Below are 19,960 nucleotides of genomic sequence, written 5' to 3' on the forward strand. Positions count from 1 at the left end.
ATATATAAAATAGATAACTAATAAGGAGCTACTATATAGCACAGGAAACTCTACTGAATACTCTGTGATGGCTTATATGGGAAAAGAATCTAAAACAGAGTGGATATATGTATATGTATAACTGATTCACTTTGCTGTACACCTGAAACTAACACAACATTGTAAATCAACTGTACTCCAATAAAACTTTAAAAAAGTAATTCCATTCACTTTAATGTACAAGCTACATACCTGGATTAAATTTAGGCTAATTTCTATTAATTGGTAATGCTGCCCTTATATTTTCAAACGCAATCCACATGGGAAGCACACTCATTTGATAAGCCCCAGGGATTTAAACACTACTCAAAGTGTCTAGTGCAGTACTTTCAATCATTCTTCACCTCCCCTTAAAGCTTGTGTATGATTCCAACCCGCCCCTCAGTTTTTCAACTGCTGAAATTGTACTTGCTAAGTATTTTGCATAGGACGGGTCCTCTACTTCCTTCTAAACCTGGATTACACATTGCAGACGACCACATCACCTGGTGCAGGTAGTCCAGCTTCGGTCGCCATTCTTGGGGGGGCGGGTCACTTGAAGGCATCAGATCAGAGACGAAGTTTGTTAAGCCAAAACTATAGGTAGCCTAGGAAGTGAGGCACCTGGTTATTTCCAGGGCTGGACAGAGAGGGCGCCCTTCCACAGACGCGCGCACAGCCAGGACGTGGCGGAGTTAGGAGCCAGGAGGAATACCCAGGATGTTTCAGGGCTCAGTCTAGTTAGAAAACCTTTAGGGCACTGGACAACAAATGAGTGTCGAGACCTGGACGCGTGGATCTTCTGTAGGAGACTATAGAGCGGAGCAACAGGAAGCAAGTGCTGCAGGGTTTAAGTCTTCCTGAAGTCTCAGTAGGGCTTTCCCTCCTGTCCGACGCCCTTCTCAGCGTATCCAGTCTTGGGGACTCCGCGCCACCCCACCTGCTTTCTTTGCCTCCCCCTGCGCCCCCCCCCCGCCCCCACCTCTCTGCGATCTCACTGCTTCTTCTGCGGGCCGCCCTTGCCCGCCAGCCGGGCTGCGGCAGGCCCCGTGCGGCTGCCGGAGGGCCCAGGGGGCGGAGGCGCGGCAGGGGCGGGCTCTGTCGCCCCCCCGCCCCCCTGCCAGCAGGGCTGCCGGGCCAGTGGCTGGAGCGCCGCGCACCGCCAGCCGCGGGGGCGGGGGATGGGGGAGGCAGGGGAGGGGGGCGCCCGCGCTGATTAGAGCCAACCGCACACTTCAAAAGGGTGTCGGGCAGTGCTTCCCTCCTGCGCCCCGGGAACTTCAAAGCGGCCCGCGCTGCCCCGGCCGTCGCGCTCGGCTCCCGGGCCTCGCAGCCCGGGCGCGGCGCCTGGTGGCCATGACCCGAGCGTTCCGCGCCGCGCTTCGCCAGGCTCTCCTGCTGCTCGTCGCGGCCGCCGCGCTCTCGGCAGGTACTACAAGCGACCCTTTCTCCGCGCCCGTGAGGGTGGGCGTCGGGGGCAGTCTGCGGGTGGGCAAAGAAAGTGCTCCGAGCGAACTGACCGTCCTCGGGGCGGAGTGCAAAGCGCCAGTTAGATTGAAGGGGCGCGGGATAGGGCGCAGCGTGGGCACCTGAAGTCGGCCAGCAGGGTAGACAGGTGTGTTGGGGATGAAGCCACCAGGAGGGGGAAGAGCTCCAGGGACGTTGGGGTATGGGATTAGGGGTGAGGTGGGTGACACATTTGGGGGCAGATTGTAGCGGAGGGAGTAGGAGAGTGTTTGTGGGTGTGTGCAGGGCTGGGAGTTGGGTGGCACCGTGAGTTCACTCTGCAGGGGCTTGGGGGACGCTCCGTGCTGAGCTCCGGAGAGCTAAGCAAGGATGACGACACGGTGGTGGTGGGAGAGTGGGGAGTGGTGGTGGCGATTCAGTCAGAGTTTTAGGAGATGAGGGATACCTCAAAAGCCGCTGGTGCCAAGCTCTGTAGGCGGGAGTGGGAGCTTAAATCTGCGTGGTTTGCAAGGCACAATGCTTTCGAGGTATGATCTTTACTAAGAGCTGCAGGGAAAAAAAATTCTGGCAAGAGTCCCAGCGTTTATGACAGGTCTGTGCTTTGATAGGCTAAATAGAGCCCTCGGCCCAAGCTAGAAATTAAACATTTCTTCATAATGTTTACTAGAAACTGGGGCAAATGCATATAGTGTGCTATGATGAAGAGCCCTTTAACTCTAAAATTCTTTTCATTATCACATTATTCTGGGTTATGGAGAGAGACCAGGAGCAGATTCCTTGCTAACTCATTCTTTAAACATGTCAATCAGACATTTAAGACATTTGCACATAAAAACCTGGTGTTTTTCCGTAGGGCTGTACTTTGTCTGAAGCTGATTTTGATGCATTTTTGTTTTCTCCGATGACAGTCTGTTTGACATTAATAGCTATACTCCAGGGTAGGTAGTTTTCCTCTTAGTGACATGTGCACGAGAATGTTTTGAATAGTATGATTGCTGTCACGTGCAGATTCAGTGTTTCAGATGGTCTGAGAGACTCACCAAATACAATATTCAAATGAAAATTTGATTGTTGGAAGTGATCAGTTGATACAATATTAGAATGAAAACATTTCAGTTATCTTTGAAAAGGCACAGCCTTTTAGGAAGCAGTTACCCAGAGACTTGTCAGGAAGATGATGGGATAAAGGGAAGTATTTGCATTCAGAGTTAGTAAATTCATCACTGGGAAGAAGAATGACTATGGGAAGGTCTTTATGAGAAATGGGCAGAAACTCCACTAACTTGGAATACTCAAAGTGCTCTTGATGACTTAGTAGAATTTACACACACAAAGTCTTCTGGAGATCACAGTTTTAACTGGACACCTGTGAAGTTGCCTCTGAAGGCTATCTGTACAAACCCTGTTTATTTCAGGGAGCTAATAGCTTTGTTGCAGACATTTAAAAAAATAGACTCAATTATTTTTTATCTAGCTTGAAAGGTATATTTTGTTGTATGACAGAATCATTAGAAGATTTCAGAGACTCTGGGCATAGCAAAATAGGAAACACATGCCCTGCCTGCTATGTTCTTAAAAAGGCATGGAAACTTTTGACATTGAAATGTACAATAGATCATCCATTCAAATTTGATTGTTTCCTTAAAATTTGAAGGCTAAGAAAAATGCCTGATATGGAAATAATGTGGCAATACAGTAGAGAAGGACTTATCAAAATTGAACTTTAATGATGAACTTTTCTATGTAGAATGCAATCATTCTGAAACCTGTTTAAGAAATTTTACTCCTCTTTGTGTCCCACAGGAAAAAAAAAGTATATTGCAATCTACATTTTTGATTCTTATTTTTTTATACAAATCTTTGATTATTTGATCGAGGGAGTCAAGGTTATTTATTTATTTAATCTTTTAAATTGTTTTCTCATGTGGCTACCTTCATTATCTTTGACCTGGTCACTTTTTTTTTTTTTTTTTTGCGTTACGTGGGCCTCTCACTGTTGTGGCCTCTCCCATTGTGGAGCGCAGGCTCAGCGGCCATGGCTCACGGGCCCAGCCACTCCGCGGCATGTGGGACCTTCCCGGACCGGGGCACGAACCCCTGTCCCCTGCATCGGCAGGCGGACTCTCAACCACTGCGCCGCCAGGGAAACCCTTGACCTGGTCACTTTTACAAATTGCATTGTTAATCATATTTACCATGTTTTGGAGATGTACATGCCATTGTTGACATGTTATATGATAAGTTGCTATTGACAGTGACATAGCAAAACCACATGACAGAAAACACTACTTTCCAACTTGGCTCTGTTGAGCACCAAGCCTAGGACCTTAAATATCTGAAGATATTGATGAACGAATAAACCCTTTTTGCTTTGGCTGTTCTTCCCCAGCATCTCTAGCACCTTAGGTATGTCAAGCCTTGACAGCAGAGTAGAAATCATTGCTCCTTGGTGAAAATCTCAAAGGGTAACCGCTGGTCTGGTGGAAACTTAGAGAAACTATTTATTGGTCTGGACTGGCTAAAAAAATTAGGCTGCTCTGTGTTGCTCTAATTATCTAGTTTCTGGGTTCCTTGATGTTGATAAGAAAGACCTGACATGACCTCACAACATTTATCATGTGTATTAAACAAAGAATTGCCAGAAAATGCCCTGGAGTTCTCAAATTTGAAGCTGGACTTGGACATTATACAGATTTACACATTGTATATTTTCTACTAATTTCATGAAACTCCTTTGTCTTCTGGCTAGAAAGGATTATTAAGAGTCCAGAAAGCTAGATGCTGTTACTCTAAAGGTGAAAAGATAACTGTTGCATTTAATAACCAGAGTGGGGTAGGGGTTTCAGGTAGTGAGTTTTTTTTTTCCCCCACTTAACAGCAGTTAGCAGTTCCTACTATACATTTTAAACTGTGCTGGAAGTAAAAGTGAAAGCCTTGGACTGAGTTTATAATGCAAAAGATGGCACCTTTGCCCTTCTTTAAGCATGGTCATTTATTGGTTGATTGACACAAGTGTAGCAAGAGGCTCCCTGGTTCCAAAAAAGAGACTTCTTTGGACTAGGAGAAACTCTGTGCAGAAGTCCTTGGGAGCGTATTTCTTCATTGATTGTACTGCCTGAACCTGTTTTCTAGCCTCAAACTTACAGAAGTATAAAATAGAGAGTTCCTCCGATTTTCTACAATGACACAAAAATACAGGATTTGAGGTGTGAGAGTAAGAGAGGAGCAAAGGATGACACAAAATTTTGACCCAAGCAATAGAGGAATAGACCATTAAGTAAGGTGAGGCTGACTGCAGGTGGAGCAGGCCTGGGGAGAGGTGGGGCATGGTGGAGGAGAGCTGGAGCTCAGTTTTGGGTATGTTGAGTGTTAAATGTCTCATCGGTACTGGGGTGGAGATGTCATGTGAGCAATTGGTTTTGTGAATCTGGAGTTCAGTCTGACCTGAAGATTAAAAATCTAAAGCCAAGGGCATTTACAGATAATTTTTTTTACTTATTTATTTTTAAATATAATTTATTTATTTGACTGCATTGGGTCTTCATTGCTGGGTGTGGGCTTTCTCTAGTTGTGGCGAGCGGGGGCTACTCTTTGTTGTGGTGCGCGGGCTTCTCATTGTGGTGGCTTCTCTTGTTGCAGACACGGGCTCTGGGCGTGTGGGCTTCAGTATTTGTGGCTCATGGGCTCAGTGGTTGTAGCTCACAGGCTCAGTAGTTGTGGCACACAGGCTTAGTTGCTCTGCGGCATGTGGGATCTTCCTGGACCAGGGATCAAACCCATGTCCCCTGCATTGGCAGGTGGATTTTTAACCACTGCACCACCGGGGAACTCCCTTTAGATAATTTTAAAAGACACATTAAATACAGTCACAGATTTAGTGAATCACAGCATGCCCAGTTAAATTGAATTTCAGATAAACAATAACAAATAATTTTTTAGTATAAGTAGGTTACAAATATGACATGGGACATATATATATTAAAAATTAATTGCTGTTTAATTCTAGTTTAACTGGGTAGTCTGTACTTTTATCTGGCAGCCCAACATTAAATAAATATTGTGGTGAGATGAACTGCTTCAGATATATGTATTCCCGGCTCTTGCATTAGAGAATACACTTATTTTCTAGTTCTCATCTCTTAAAACTTCTGTTCTAGCTTTGCTGCCATCCCCATGTGTATCTCTGAATAGATCACTTCCAAGTCTTGGCACTGAATGTCCTTCTGAGTCAACAGAGGGGGATACCCAGCCTTTCCTAATCTTACATGAGTACCTTAACATAAAAGGATGTGTGAAAAAGAAACAATACTCTCTAGACTCTCTGCAAATATTTATTGTTACGTGAAAGCAGTTGGTTTTGCCCAAAGTTATGGTCTTTTGAATGTGATTGTTGCTTTCAAATGCATTTTTAGAGTACAGGGGGACTGGTTCCAGGACCCCCGGGATACTGAAATTTGAAACTTGAGGATGCTCAAGTCCCTTATGTAAAACGGTGTAGTATTTACATATGATCTACGTACATCCTCCCATGTATTGTACTTTAAATCATCTAGATTACTTATAATACTCAATACCGTGTAAACACTATGTAAATAGTTGTAAATATAATGTAAAACCTATGTAAAGAGTTACCAGTGCATGGCAAATTCAACTTTTGCTTTTTTGGAACTCTCTGGAGTTGGTTGGTTATATCTGCAGATGCGGAACCTGTGGCTACAGAGGGCCAACTGTGTTTTCCTTTTGAATAAACATTCATGTGTTTCTCTTTAAAAAACTTCTAGGCAGCAGCTGAGATCCAGGTTGTTGTATTTTTCTTGGCAGAACTTGCATCTCTTATTGTAAATAAGGAAAGGTTAGAAGAGAGGAGAACAACTAGGGTCACACAGGACCTGATAATCTGACAGTTTATGGTTCCAGAGCATCTTCCTAAAAGAATGATCTTGAGTCCTTCAGGAGAGGGACAGGGATACATAAATATCAGCCAGAGGATGTTTAGTTCCTGCTCTAGCGAAGTCTCGACCTGCTACCAAATAATTAGCATTGGCTTCATTTTGAGGTTTGCACGGGAAAAGTGTCCTATAAGTGAACTGTAGGCATGGATCATTAAAAACTCAAACAGATATGTTCACATGAATAGAAAGAGTTTGTTTTAATAAATAAACAATAGGATTAATTTTCAAATATAAATGGAAAACAGAACTAAATAGGAAAAAAAGGAAAAGTTCTAAGCACAGAGTGTGTATTTATCATTCCTTATCTTTTATATCTTTTTCTGGATTTTTTATCGATTGGGATTTCATGTTTTAAAATTTTCACAGCAAATACTAAAAATCTCAAGGTTTATCTTTACATTGTTTAAGAAATTGGGGTAGGACTTCCCTGGTGGCACAGTGGTTAAGAATCCGCCTGCCAGTGCAGGGATCACGGATTCGAGCCCTGGTCTGGGAAGATCCCACATGCCACGGAGCAACTAAGCCCGGGCGCCACAACTACTGAGCCTGTGCTCTAGAGCCCGTGAGCCACAGCTACTGAGCCCATGTGCCACAACTACTGAAGCCTGTGCGCCTAGAGCCTGTGCTCTGCAATGAGAAGCCCACACACCACAATGAAAATTAGCCCCTGCTCGCCACGGCTAGAGAAAGCCCGCGTGCAGCAACAAAGACCCAATGCAGCCAAAAATAAATAAATAAATTTATTAAAAAAAATTGGGATAATATTGGGATATGTTCATAAATGATATAGAAATTCAAGATAGATGCACAACTATATGAATGTACTAAAGCCATCAAATTACATACTTTGACAAATTGTATGGTATATTATTTTATCTCAATAAAGCTGTTAAAAAGTAAATATAATAATAATAAAAAAAAGAAATTACTCTTTTGTTAAGGGACCTAGGAATACCTAAATACTGTCTTGGTTCAGCTGTGCCTCTCCTCCAGTCTAAGATGGCTTACTAAGTGGGGCATCTAGAAAAGGGAGGGAAAATAAGGCAAGGTAACTTTTTTTTGTTGTTGCCTGGTACTTTGGCTGCAAATTCCATGGCAGAACTCTAATATTCTCCCTTTTTCTAAACTTTGAACAACTAAATAGCCTAGGATAAAGAAAGGGAGGTTATGATAAGTCAGAATCCTGGATCCTGACACTACGCTACCAACAAAAGGTCTTGCAATGCATGGATGAAGCCAGAGTGACAAAGCAGGGGACCTCTATCTCCAGTAGCTCATGGTAGTTCAACCTTCATGGCAGCTCTGACAGGAGTTCTAGGCCATAATCTCAGGGGTGACTGCTAAGTGGGGAAAGATGGAGTGTCTGTGGAGTTAGGTGGCTGGTTCTCTTCTATGAGGAAGCAGGTCCTGCCCTTCCCACGCTTGCTATGAAAAGAAGTAGGAGACAGGGACATGACCATGAGCCCTGTGCCTTTCATGTTCTTTGAAAGCTGGATCCCTGAAGCGCGTGGGTCTCTCGGTTCCCTGGAACCTGAACAATACAGATCACTACTCCTCTCACTTAGGGATCCAGCAAAAAGTAAAAGAGAGGGAGGAGGTGAGTAGGAGTGTGAAAGAGACAAGGAAGACTTTATTTTCATAGAAGCCAATACTCCATTATTTTTCACTCTTTTGCCTTATCATGTGGCTCTTGAATTCATCTGCTCTGATTGGCCAACCAGGCTAACAAGGTTCTATTCTGTCCTGATGCTTCCCTTTTTCTCCTCTAGAATAATTTCCCTTTTCTGTTGTTCTCTTCTGGTTTTTTTAGAGTAGGTATGTGAAGATGCTGTTTCTTCGGAACTGTTTTAAATTAATCCCCTCAAGAATTCATGGGTGAATCATTCCGTATGACTCAAGAGCTTGGCTTATTAGTTTTTTTAAAACAATTTAAATTTGCCAGTGACTTAAGCATCCCAAATTAGATCAGTCTACTTTTTCATTAAACTTTTCACGTCAAGAAAATGATTAGGTTCTCTAATTTTGAAAGTGAAACACATATATTTTCTTCTAATCTGTTTTATCATTCTTGTCTCATGCTAAAGTAAAATGACAGAGATAGATGCTACATCTCTGTATGCTGATTAAGTTCCTTATACATTTTTCATTCAGTGCCATGATTGAATTAATACTTTGGTCAAAAACCAGATCAGAAAAAAATCTAATTCATCAGGATCTGGACAATCATCATTTTAACGCAAAATGTTTAGTTTCATAAGTGCATGCTTATCTTAGAGATGTTAACTGAGAGGGTGGTAATCCAGATTAACACAGCTTTCAGGAGCCAGATTGTTTTCAAACAGAGCCAAAATATATTAAAGAATATTAACTCATCACATCTCATAACTTTATCTGATGACATTTTCCTGGCCTGATCCCCTAGAAATGTGTTTTTTCCTTCTTTCCATTCCCATTATTTCTCTTCAAGAGTAAAGATCTACACTGTGAACCTTTGCCTCTCTAAAATCATAGTGAGACTGCATTCTCACTCAAATTCCACTTGGAATCAAGAGTGTGTATTTCCAGGAAATAGACAATACACTCTAAATTTGAAACACTGAAAAAAGAATAATTATATGATTAGCAGAAGATTCCTTACAGAATAATAAATGCATAGTTGAATGAACCTCTCTCCCTTTTATAGCTGTTCTCTAGATACAGCTGTTCTCTAGATATATTAGCTATATTATATTAAAAGGCATTGCTTTTTTGCACATAGAAGAAAGTTGACTTTGTTAAAACAGCTGGACCTCTTTAAAAGGATTGAGAGTTACTGTGACAAATCAAGATGAGATGCTCCTTTAGAGTTAGTTTTCCTGAACTCTCCTTTGGATATTGTCTTTATCATAGTTTTTCATAATATTTCCTTATTACCTTTTTAATACCTATAGTATTTGTAGTGCTGTCCCTTCTTATATTCTTGACATTGAGATTTTTTTTTTTTTTTTTTTTTCGGTATGCGGGCCTTTCACTGCTGTGGCCTCTCCAGTTGCAGAGCACAGTCATCCAGACGCGCAGGCTCAGCGGCCATGGCCCACGGGCCCAGCCGCTCCGCGGCATATGGGATCTTCCCAGACCGGGGCACGAACCCGCGTCCCCTGCGTCGGCAGGCGGAATCCCAACCACTGCGCCACCAGGGAAGCCCGACATTGAGAATTTGAATATTCTTTCTTTTTCCCTTGATCAGTCTAGCTGGAGGTTTATCGATTTTATTGATTTCTTTCAAATAAAAAACTTTTGGTTTTATTGATTTTCTTTGTTGTTTTTTTCCTTCAATTGTTTTCTGCTCTTATCATCACTGTTTCTTTTCTCTACTTACTTTGAATTTATTCTTTTTTATTCTATCTTCTTAAGTTGGTACCTTAGATCAAGAGTTGACAAACTTTTTCTTATAGGGGCAGATAGTACATATTTTACTCTTATGGACCCTACAGTCTCTGCTGCAGCTACTTAATTCTACCATTGTAGTATAAAAGCAGGCATAGACAATACATAAATAGGTGTTGCTGTGTTTCAATAAAATTTTATTTACAAGTGGGACAGCCAGTGGGCCATAGTTTGCTGACTCTTTCTTAAGTCATTCACTTAAGACCTTCCTTCTTTTCTGCTATAAGCATTTAAAGCTCTAAATTTCCTTCTCAGCAGCTGCTTCAGCTCATCCATAAATTGTGCTGTACTGTGTTTTTGTTACCATTGAGTTCAAAATATTTTCTAGTTTTTGTGATTTTTCTGGGACCTGTGGGTTATTTAGATATCTGTTGGTTAATTTCCAAATATTTTGGGAATTTCCAGATCATATTATTATTGACTTCTAATTTAAATCCATTGGGGATGAAAATACATCAGCTGTATGATTTCAGTTTTTTAAATTTCATTTTTATTTGTTTCAGAACCTAGCATGTGTCTGACCTGGTGAATGTACCACATGCACTTGAAAATAATATGTATTCTGTTGTTGTAGGGTGGAGTGTTCTATAAATGTTATTCAGGTCAAGTTGCTTCACATGTTATTCAAGTCATCTATATCTTTACTGATATTCTGTCTTCTTATTTTATCAATCACTGAGAGAGGATTGTTAACATCTTCAACTTACATTTGAATTCAGCTATTCTTCTTTTTAGTTTTTCCAATTTTTGCTTTATGTATTTGAAAAGTTTGTTAATGGGTACATACACATTAAGATTATTATGTCCTCTTGATGTATATTCAGCATTAGGAAACCACTTGCTTTATCCTTGATAATATTTATTATCATGACATTTCTTTCTTTATCACTGGCAGTATTCTTTGCTTTAAAGTCTACTCTGTCAAAATTAATATAGACATCCCAGCTATGCTTAATATTTGTATATCTATCCTTTTTTTACTATTAATATAGCTATTCCAGCTATCTTGTGCTGAATGTCTGCATGTTATAGATTTCCCATCCTCATATTTTTAACTTTATGTGTACATACATACATTTATACATGTACATATATGTAATATATACATATGTATATATGTATGTGTGTGTTTATGTATGTGTATAGATGGTTACTTGAAGAGAGCAAATGGTTAGGTATTGTTTTTCATCCAGTCTTCCATACTTGTCTTTTAAATGCAGTGTTTAGACCATATACATTTAATGCATTTATCAATGTGGTTATGTTTAAATCTGTCATCTTATTATGTTTATATCTCTCCTTCTCTTTCTTCCTTTTTTTGCCTTCATTTAATTGACTAAATGTTAGTATTCTGTATTATTTCTTTTTTAAAAATTAATTAATTAATTAATGGCTATGTTGGGTCTTCGTTTCTGTGCGAGGGCTTTCTCTAATTGTGGCAAGTGGGGGCCACTCTTCATCGCGGTGCGTGGGCCTCTCACTATCGCAGCCTCTCTTGTTGCGGAGCACAGGCTCCAGGCGCGCAGGCACAGTAATTGTGTCTCACAGGCCCAGTTGCTCTGCGGCATGTGGGATCTTCCCAGACCAGGGCTCAAACCCGCGTCCCCTGCATTAGCAGGCAGACTCTCAACCACTGCGCCACCAGGGAAGCCCTTATATTATTTCTAATACTAGTTTATAAGCTACATCTCTTTGTTTTTAGTGATTACTGCAAGATTTATAACATCCATCTTTAAATTATCAGAGTTTAATCTAAGAACATTATTATCATATTCTTCCATTTCTGTCTTCTTGTCCTTTGTGCTATTAATCTCATATATTTTACTTCTAAATATTTTATAAACCATGGGACAAGTTATTATTTTGGCTTTAAATATTTAATTTTATTTATTTGTTTTTAGTTTTATTAACTTTTCCATTGAAGTATAGTTGATGTAATTACCTTTAAGTGAATTAAAAAATGAATGTGGGGGCTTCCCTCGTGGTGCAGTGGTTAAGAATCTGCCTGCCAATGCAGGGGACACAGGTTCGATCCCTGGTCCAGGAAGATCCCACATGCCACGGGGCAACAAAGCCCGTGCATCAAAACTACTGAGCCTGAGCTCTAGAGCCTGTGAACCACAACTACTGAGCCCTCACGCCACAACTACTGTAGCTCGGGTGCCTTAGAGCCCGCAGGCCACAACTACTGAGCCCACGTGCTACAACTACTGAAGCCCGTGCACCTAGAGCCTGTGCTCCGCAACAAGAGAAGCAATGAGAAGCCTGCACACCACAATGAAGAGTAGCCCCTGCTTGCCACAACTAGAGAAAGCCCACACGCAGCAACAAAGACCCAACGCAGCCCAAAAAAAATAGAAGAAAAAAATGAATGTGGTATTTTGCGTTTACCCACCTATTTATCATTTCCATTTATTGCTCTTCATTATTTTGTGTGGATCTGAATTTACAACTGGTGTCACTTTCTTTCAGCCTGAAGAACTTCTTTTAACATTTCTTGTAGCTCAGTTCTGATGACAATACATTTATTTTATTTTATTTTATTGGAGTAGATAATAATGTGTTAGTTTCTGCTCTACAGCAAATTGAATCAGTTATACATATGTATTCACCCTTTTTAGATTCTTTTCCCATATAGGTCATGGCAGAGTATTGAGTAGAGTTCCCTGTGCTATACAGTAGGTCCTTATTAGTTATCTATTTTATATATAGTCGTGTGTATAATGTCAATCCCAATCTCTCAGTTTGTCCCTCCCTCCCCTTTCCCCTCTGGTAACTATATGTTAGTTTTCTACATCTTTGACTCAACTTCTGTTTTGTAAATAAGTTCATTTGTACCATTTTTTTTTAGATTACACATATAAGTGATATCATGTGATATTTGTCTTTCTCTGACTTACTTCACTTCGTATGGCAATCTCTAGATCCATCCATGTTGCTGCAAAATTATTTTGTTCCTTTTTATGGCTGAGTAATATTCCATTGTATATGTATACCACATCTTCTTTATCCATTTCTAATCTATTTTTGTTTTCTGGAAAAGCTTTTATTTTCATTTTTCTCAAAATTTTATTATTAAGCTTTTCATACACTGGAATTGAAAGAATTTTATAGTTACTACTGATACATTCACCAACTAGATTATATTTGCTTTGTCCATATACATCCATTTATCTCTCTATTCATTAATACATATTATTTTTGATGCATTTTTAAATAAATTACAAATAGCAGTACACTATTCTCTAAGTACCTCAGCATGCATGTTATTACACAAATTCAATATTTGCAAACACAACACTATCCTCTTTTGATGAAACATTTACATATAATGACATTCACAAGTCTTATGTGGGCATTCTTGGTGTTGAGAAATCCAGTCACTTAATCTTCTTCAAGATGTTAATGTTAAACGTCACCACAATGAGTTTACTCATGTCCTTACCCAGTCATTTCTCAATGCCATACTCCCAAAAGCATTTGCTGTTCTTATTTTTTTCACTGTAGATTAGTTTTGGCTGCTGAGTGTGTTGCTTTGTAAATGCCAATTAGGTAAAGTTTGTTGATAGTGTTGTTCACATCATCACATTTTTACTGAGAGGGGAGTGTTAAAAATCTCCTACTGTACTTGTGGATTTGTCTCTCTCTCCCTTTATTTCTGTCGGTTTTTATTTCATGTGTTTTGAAACTCTCTTATTAGACACATACACATTTAGAGTTGTCTGTCTACCTGATGCAATGACTATTTAATTACTATAAAGTCTCTCTCTTCATCTCAGTAATACTTCTTGTCTTGAGTCTATTCTCTCTGATATTATTATAACCATGCTTCATATTTGCATGTATATTTTCCCCATCCTTTTACTTACAACCCATCTGTATCTTTATATTTGAAGTGCACCCTTTGTATATAATGTTCAGTTGGTTCTTGATTTTTATCCTTTAACGATATGACAATATCTGCATTTAATTTGGTGCAGATATTGCATCAAATTAAATGGCTAGTCCATTAACATTTAGTGTAATAATTGATATGGATTTAAGCCTACCATCTTGCTATTTGTCTCTCTTTCTATTGTTCCTCTGTTTCTTCTCTTTTGCCTTCTTTTTGTTTGATCATTTTTGGGGCATATTCCATTTATTTCCTTTATGGATTTATTTACACTCTGTTTTAATTATTGTTATTTTTAGTGTATCTAGAGTAACCTAAAATTAATAATAATAAATTAGGTTACTCTAGACCTAACTGTATTCTTTCTTAACTTAATGTTTACTTTGAGTCAATATTGTACTATTTCATACTTCACTCTTTATACCTGACACTTCATTCTTCCTACTTTACTCCCCTCTTTATCCCATGACATCTCCTACTTTAATGTAAAGACCATATAATAATATGATTACATTTACCAATAGTATGATTATACTTGACACCAACCAAAAATTATTAGAAACACAAATAATCAAGGAAAAAACCTTACTGTCCGGAGACAGGGCACTCAATAGAACCTAGTTTAGATGTGATGCAGATATTGGAACTATCATACAGGGAATTAAAAATAACTGTGATTAAAAGCTGTGTGGAGGGCTTCCCTGGTGGCGCAGTGGTTGAGAGTCCGCCTGCTGATGCAGGGGACGCGGGTTCGTGCCCTGGTCCGGGAGGATCCCACGTGCCGCGGAGAGGCTGGGCCCGTGAGCCATGGCCGCTGGGCCTGCACGTCCGGAGCCTGTGCTCCACAACGGGAGAGGCCACAGCAGTGAGAGGCCCGCGTACCGCAAAAAAAAAAAAAAAAAAAAAAAGCTGTGTGGAAAAGGTGAAAAATATGCATGAACATCATTTGCACTCTGAGTGCCATCCCAAGTGAAAGAAAATTGACAGAGTGAGGCACCTTTATTGATAAAGGCTTGTTTTTTCAAAGGATTAAAGCTTAAATGACAGAGCTTGGTTTATGAGTCCTAAATGGAAAAGGCTTCCCAAACAGGTGTTGAATTCCTCCCTATTCACAACTTGCTCAGCTTAATACATGCTTCTTGTGCTCCCTGAAGTGCCTGAAAGTTTTTATTTTTAATTTAGTCTTTTTGCTTGAAACAGGTTTCATTTACTGTGTGCTTTTGGCATTATTTATTCTTTTCAATTTTATTTTCTAAAATACTGTTGTCCTAGATTCTACTCTACCCTGGAGCCCATTTTTATGTTTTAAAACTGATTAGGTGGTTTATTTCATTTGTTTGCTTCTGTTTCCTGATTTTATGTTTAGTAGAAATAAAGCACCATGTTACGGTATGCCTGATGAGAAAAAAATATGCCTGAACAGATGTGGCATTTTAGCAGAAAGATAGAGTGTAAGAAAATGTCAAATGGAAATGCTAGATGTGAAACATGAGAGGAAGAATGTTCTTGATGTGCTTATCAGTAGACTTAACACAGCCGAAGAAAGAATCATGAACTTGAAGATGGAACAATAGAAATTACCTTATAATTATGTAATTTTACTATTATAAAGTCATTACACAAAAGTGGAAGGTGTCAGGAGGTAAAGACGGAAGAATGAAAAGAACAAAAACAGGGCATCCAAGAGGTGTAATACAATATCAAGTGGCATAACATATGTGTAAATGGAATCAGGTGGAAAAGAGAATGGGATAGAAGAAATATTTGAAGAGATTGATGAATAATTTTCCAAATATAATGAAAGATATCAAATCATCAATCACAGAGACTCAAAGAAGCCCAAGCAGGATAAATATTTCTCCTTCCAAACCCCACACTATTAGACATATCATATACAAATTGATCAGATTCAAAGATAGAGAGTAAATCTTGAAGGAAGCCCAAATAAAATAGACCTATAACATACAAAGGAACAAAGTTAAGAATTAAAGCAGATGTCTCATCAGAAGCTATGCAAATCAGAAAACAATAAAGTGACAACTTTAAAGTACAGTATAAAACTGTCAACTCAGTATTCCATACCACATAAAGTTATCCTTTAAAATGGAGGAGAAACAGACATTTTCAGGCAAATAAAAACTGAGAATTTATTACCACAAGACCTGCATTACAAGAAATGTTAAAGTAACTTTATCAGACAGAATGAATACAACATCAGAGACTTGTATCCACAGAGTGAAGTAAAGATCTCTGGAAATGGCTAAAATGAAGATAAATATAAAATAAATTTTTCTTTAACTTTAATCACTCTAAAAGATGATTGACTCTCTGAAACAAAAATAGTAGCAATTCTCTGTGATTTTATAGCATATGTATGGATAAAATGTATGACAGCTTCAGCACAAAGGATGGGAAGGAGGAAATGGGAATATACAATTGTTAAGTTTCTCATATGTGAAGGGTTATATAGTATTATTTGAAGTTATACTATAATTAATTAAAGATGTATATTTTACAATCAAGGGCAATGCCTAAAATAGTAAAGTGTAAATTAAAATATTAAGGTATAAATAAGAAACAAGTACTGTACATAAAATAAAATGAAAAATTTTAAATCCCAAAACATGATGACAAAATGGCAAAGGCACCAAACATAGATGGAACAAATAGAAAGAAACTCGCAAGTTGGTAGATTTTAATTCAACCATATCCATAATCACATTAAATGCAAGTGGTTTAAATACAGTAATTAAAAAGATGAGACTATCAAATTGAAAAAACAAACAAGAACTAACTATATGCTGGCTATAAAAAACTCACTTTCAATATGAGAAATGCACTTTAACTATAAAGACACAAATAGGTTAAATGTAAAAGAATGAGAAAAGTGGTACCATGCAAACAATAATCATAAGAAAACCGGAGTGACTATCTTAATTACAAAATTGACTTCAGAAAATGGAATGTTGAAAGGGATGTTCCATAATGATAAAGGAGATAACTAACCAAGAAGATATGATAATCTTAAATGCGTATGCACCTAAATACAGAGCTTCAAAATTCGTGTAACAACAATTGATAGAACTGAAAGGAGAAAAGACAAATCCGTAATTAAATTTTGAGTCTTCAACACTCCCCTCTCATAATTGATAAAATAAGCAGACCAAAAATTAGTAAGAATATATAAGGTCTGAAAAATACTTTTAACCAACTTGACTTAATTGACATTTGTGTAACATTCCTATCAACAACAGAATATACATCATTTTAAAGTGCACATAGAATGTTAATCCACATAGATCGATTGTGGGTCATAGAACAAACCTAATAAATTTAAAAGAACTTAAAATATACAGGGTATTTTCTTTGAACATAATGGAAGTAAACTAGAAATCAACAACAGGAGCCTACCTGGAAAATCCCCAAATATTTGGAAATTAAGCAATAAACTTCTGAATACTCATGGATCAAAGTAAAAGTCAAAAGAAAAATTAGATATTTTTAATGGAAGGAAATGAAAACACAACATATCAAAAACTGTGGGCTATACCCAAAGCAGTGATTAGAGTGAAATTTATAGGAACAGCAAATAAAGCAAACAGAAGGAAGGAAATAAAGGTAAGAAGAGAAGCCAAGGAAGTTAGAAATAGAAAAAACGTTAAAGAAAATCAAGGAAACCAAAAACTTTGTTTTTAAAGATCAATATAATTGGTTTACCTCTATCTAGATTTACCAAGGAAAAGGGCAATACACAAATTACCAATGTCAGAAGTGAAAGACGACATCACTATAGACCCTACATACATAAAAATAAGGGAATATTTCAAACATTTTTATGCTCACAATTAGGATATTTAGATAAATGAACACATTTCTTTTTTTTGATTTTTTTTATTGGAGTATAGTTGATTTATAATGTTGTGTTAGTTTCTGCTGTACAGCAAAGTGAATTAGTTATACATATGTATATATCCATTCTTTTTTAGAGTCTTTTCCCATATAGGTCATTACAGAGTATTGAGTAGAGCTCCCTGTGCTGTACACTAGGTTTTTATTAGTTATCTATTTTATATGTACTAGTGTGTATATGCCAGTTCCAATCTCCCAATTTATCCCTTCCCACTTTTCCCCCTTGGTAACCATAAGTTTGTTTTCTACATCCATGACTCAGTTCCTGCTTTGGAAATAGGTTCATTTGTACCATTTTTTGGTTCCACATATAAGTGATATCATATGATATTTGTCTTTCTCTGTCTGACTGACTTCACTTCACTGACAGACTCTAGGTCCATCAACCTCACTACAAATGGCATTATTTCATTCTTTTTTATGGCTGAGTAATATTCCATTGTATATATATGTACCACATCTTCTTTATCTATTCCTCCATCAATGGACATTTAGGTTGCTTCCATGTCCTGGCTATTGTAAATAGTGCTGCAATGAACACTGGGGTGCATGTATCCTTTTGAATTATGGTTTTCTCTGGTTATATGCCCAGGAGTGAGATTTCTGGATCGTATAGATCCAGCTGGATCATATGATAATATCTCTATTTTTATCGATAGTGTTTTTAAGGAATCTCCATACTGTTCTCCATAGTGGCTGTACCAACTTGCATTCCCACCAACAGTGTAGGAGGGTTATGAACACATTTCTTAAAAAGTACAAACTACCAAGTTTACTCAAGAAGTAACTGAATAGTCAGAGGGATTTATTTCATAGCTCAAAGCTTGAAAACTTTTATCAAAGAAGTATCCAGTCCCAGATGGCTTAACTGGAGAATTCTATAAAACATTTTAAGAAGAATAATGTCTATTTCCACAAATTCTTTCAGAATATGGAAGTAGAGTGAACACTTTTCAGTTCGTTTTATAAGACCAGCATTACACTGAGACCAAAACTAGGTAAAGACATCTCAATGAAAAAAACCTACAGACCAGTATCTCTCATAGAGATGCAAAAACTTCAACAAAATATCAAATTGAATCCAACAATATAATAACAGGGTAATACATCATGATCAAGTGGGGTTTTACCTGGGTATACAAGACTTTCGACATTCAGAAATCTGTTATTACAATTCACCATTTCAGTAGCCCAAAGAAAATAAAAATATGACAATATCAATAGATGCACAAAACCCAGATGACAGCACTCACATCTATAATAAAAACTCTCGGGCTTCCCTGGTGGCGCAGTGGTTGAGAGTCTGCCTGCCGATGCAGGGGACGCGGGTTCGTGCCCCGGTCCGGGAAGATCCCACATGCCGCAGAGCGGCTGGGCCCATGAGCCATGGCCGCTGACCCTACGCGTCCGGAGCCTGTGTTCCACAACGAGAGAGGCCACAGCAGTGAGAGGCCCGCGTACCGCAAAAAAAAAAAAAAAAAAAAGTGTAATTAAAAACTCTCACCAAACTAAGAATAGAAGGTGAACTTTCTTAACATGAGAAAGAGCTTTTTCAGAAAACTTACGGCTAACATTGTACTTAGCTGTGAAAGACTGGATGCGTCTCACTAAGTGTGGGAACAAGGCAAGGATGTCTGTTCTTACTACTTCTAATAAATACCAAATGTAAAGTCCTAGCCAATGCATTAAGGTAAGAAAACTGTATAAAAGTCATATGGATTAGACAGGAATAAACAAAAATTCTTTATTCACAGATGATTTGATTTTATATATTAAAATACTAAAGAATCTCCAAAAAATTATTAGAACCAATAAGTTCTTGTTTAAGTTCAAGGTTGCATGATACACAGTATAAAAAAATCAATTGTCTTTTTATGTAGTAGCAATGAAAAATTAGAAATTGGAAAAAAGGAACCATTTACAGTAGCATTTAAAAATCCATGTAATATTTAGGTATCAATCTAACAAAATATGTGGAGAATCTGTATTTTGGAAACTGTAAAACACAGTCGAAAGATTCAAAGACCTAAATAAATGGAATGATATACTATATTTACAGAATTGAAGGCTCAATGTTGTTAATAAGTCAGCTATCTACAAATAAGTCTGTAGATTCAGTGTAATCACAGTCAACATCCCAATCAAAATTCCAGCAGGGAGTTTTGCAGAATTCACCAAACTTTTAAAAAAAATTACTATATATGGAAAGGCAAATGAGCTAAAAGAACCAATCAGTTTTGAAAAAGAAGAACAAAGTTGGAACCTCACAATGCCTGATTCAAGGCTTATAAATCTA

The 19,960-nt window shown here is 38.3% G+C and overlaps 1 protein-coding gene across 1 annotated transcript in view; it reads left to right on the forward strand.

The window, feature by feature from the left end:
* Window positions 1–1,299: 1,299 nt before the first annotated feature.
* The window catches only part of ACVR1C (activin A receptor type 1C), a 92,387-nt gene continuing 73,726 nt past the window's right edge, over window positions 1,300–19,960 (forward strand). Inside the window, exon 1 of the mRNA XM_030849857.2 lies at window positions 1,300–1,447. Within this exon, the coding sequence (XP_030705717.1) occupies window positions 1,375–1,447 (73 nt within the window). The 5' untranslated portion in view covers window positions 1,300–1,374. The remainder of the gene's footprint in view (window positions 1,448–19,960) is intronic.

This window comes from Globicephala melas, chromosome 7, assembly GCF_963455315.2.
Source record: "Globicephala melas chromosome 7, mGloMel1.2, whole genome shotgun sequence".
Classification (NCBI taxonomy): Eukaryota; Metazoa; Chordata; class Mammalia; order Artiodactyla; family Delphinidae; genus Globicephala; species Globicephala melas.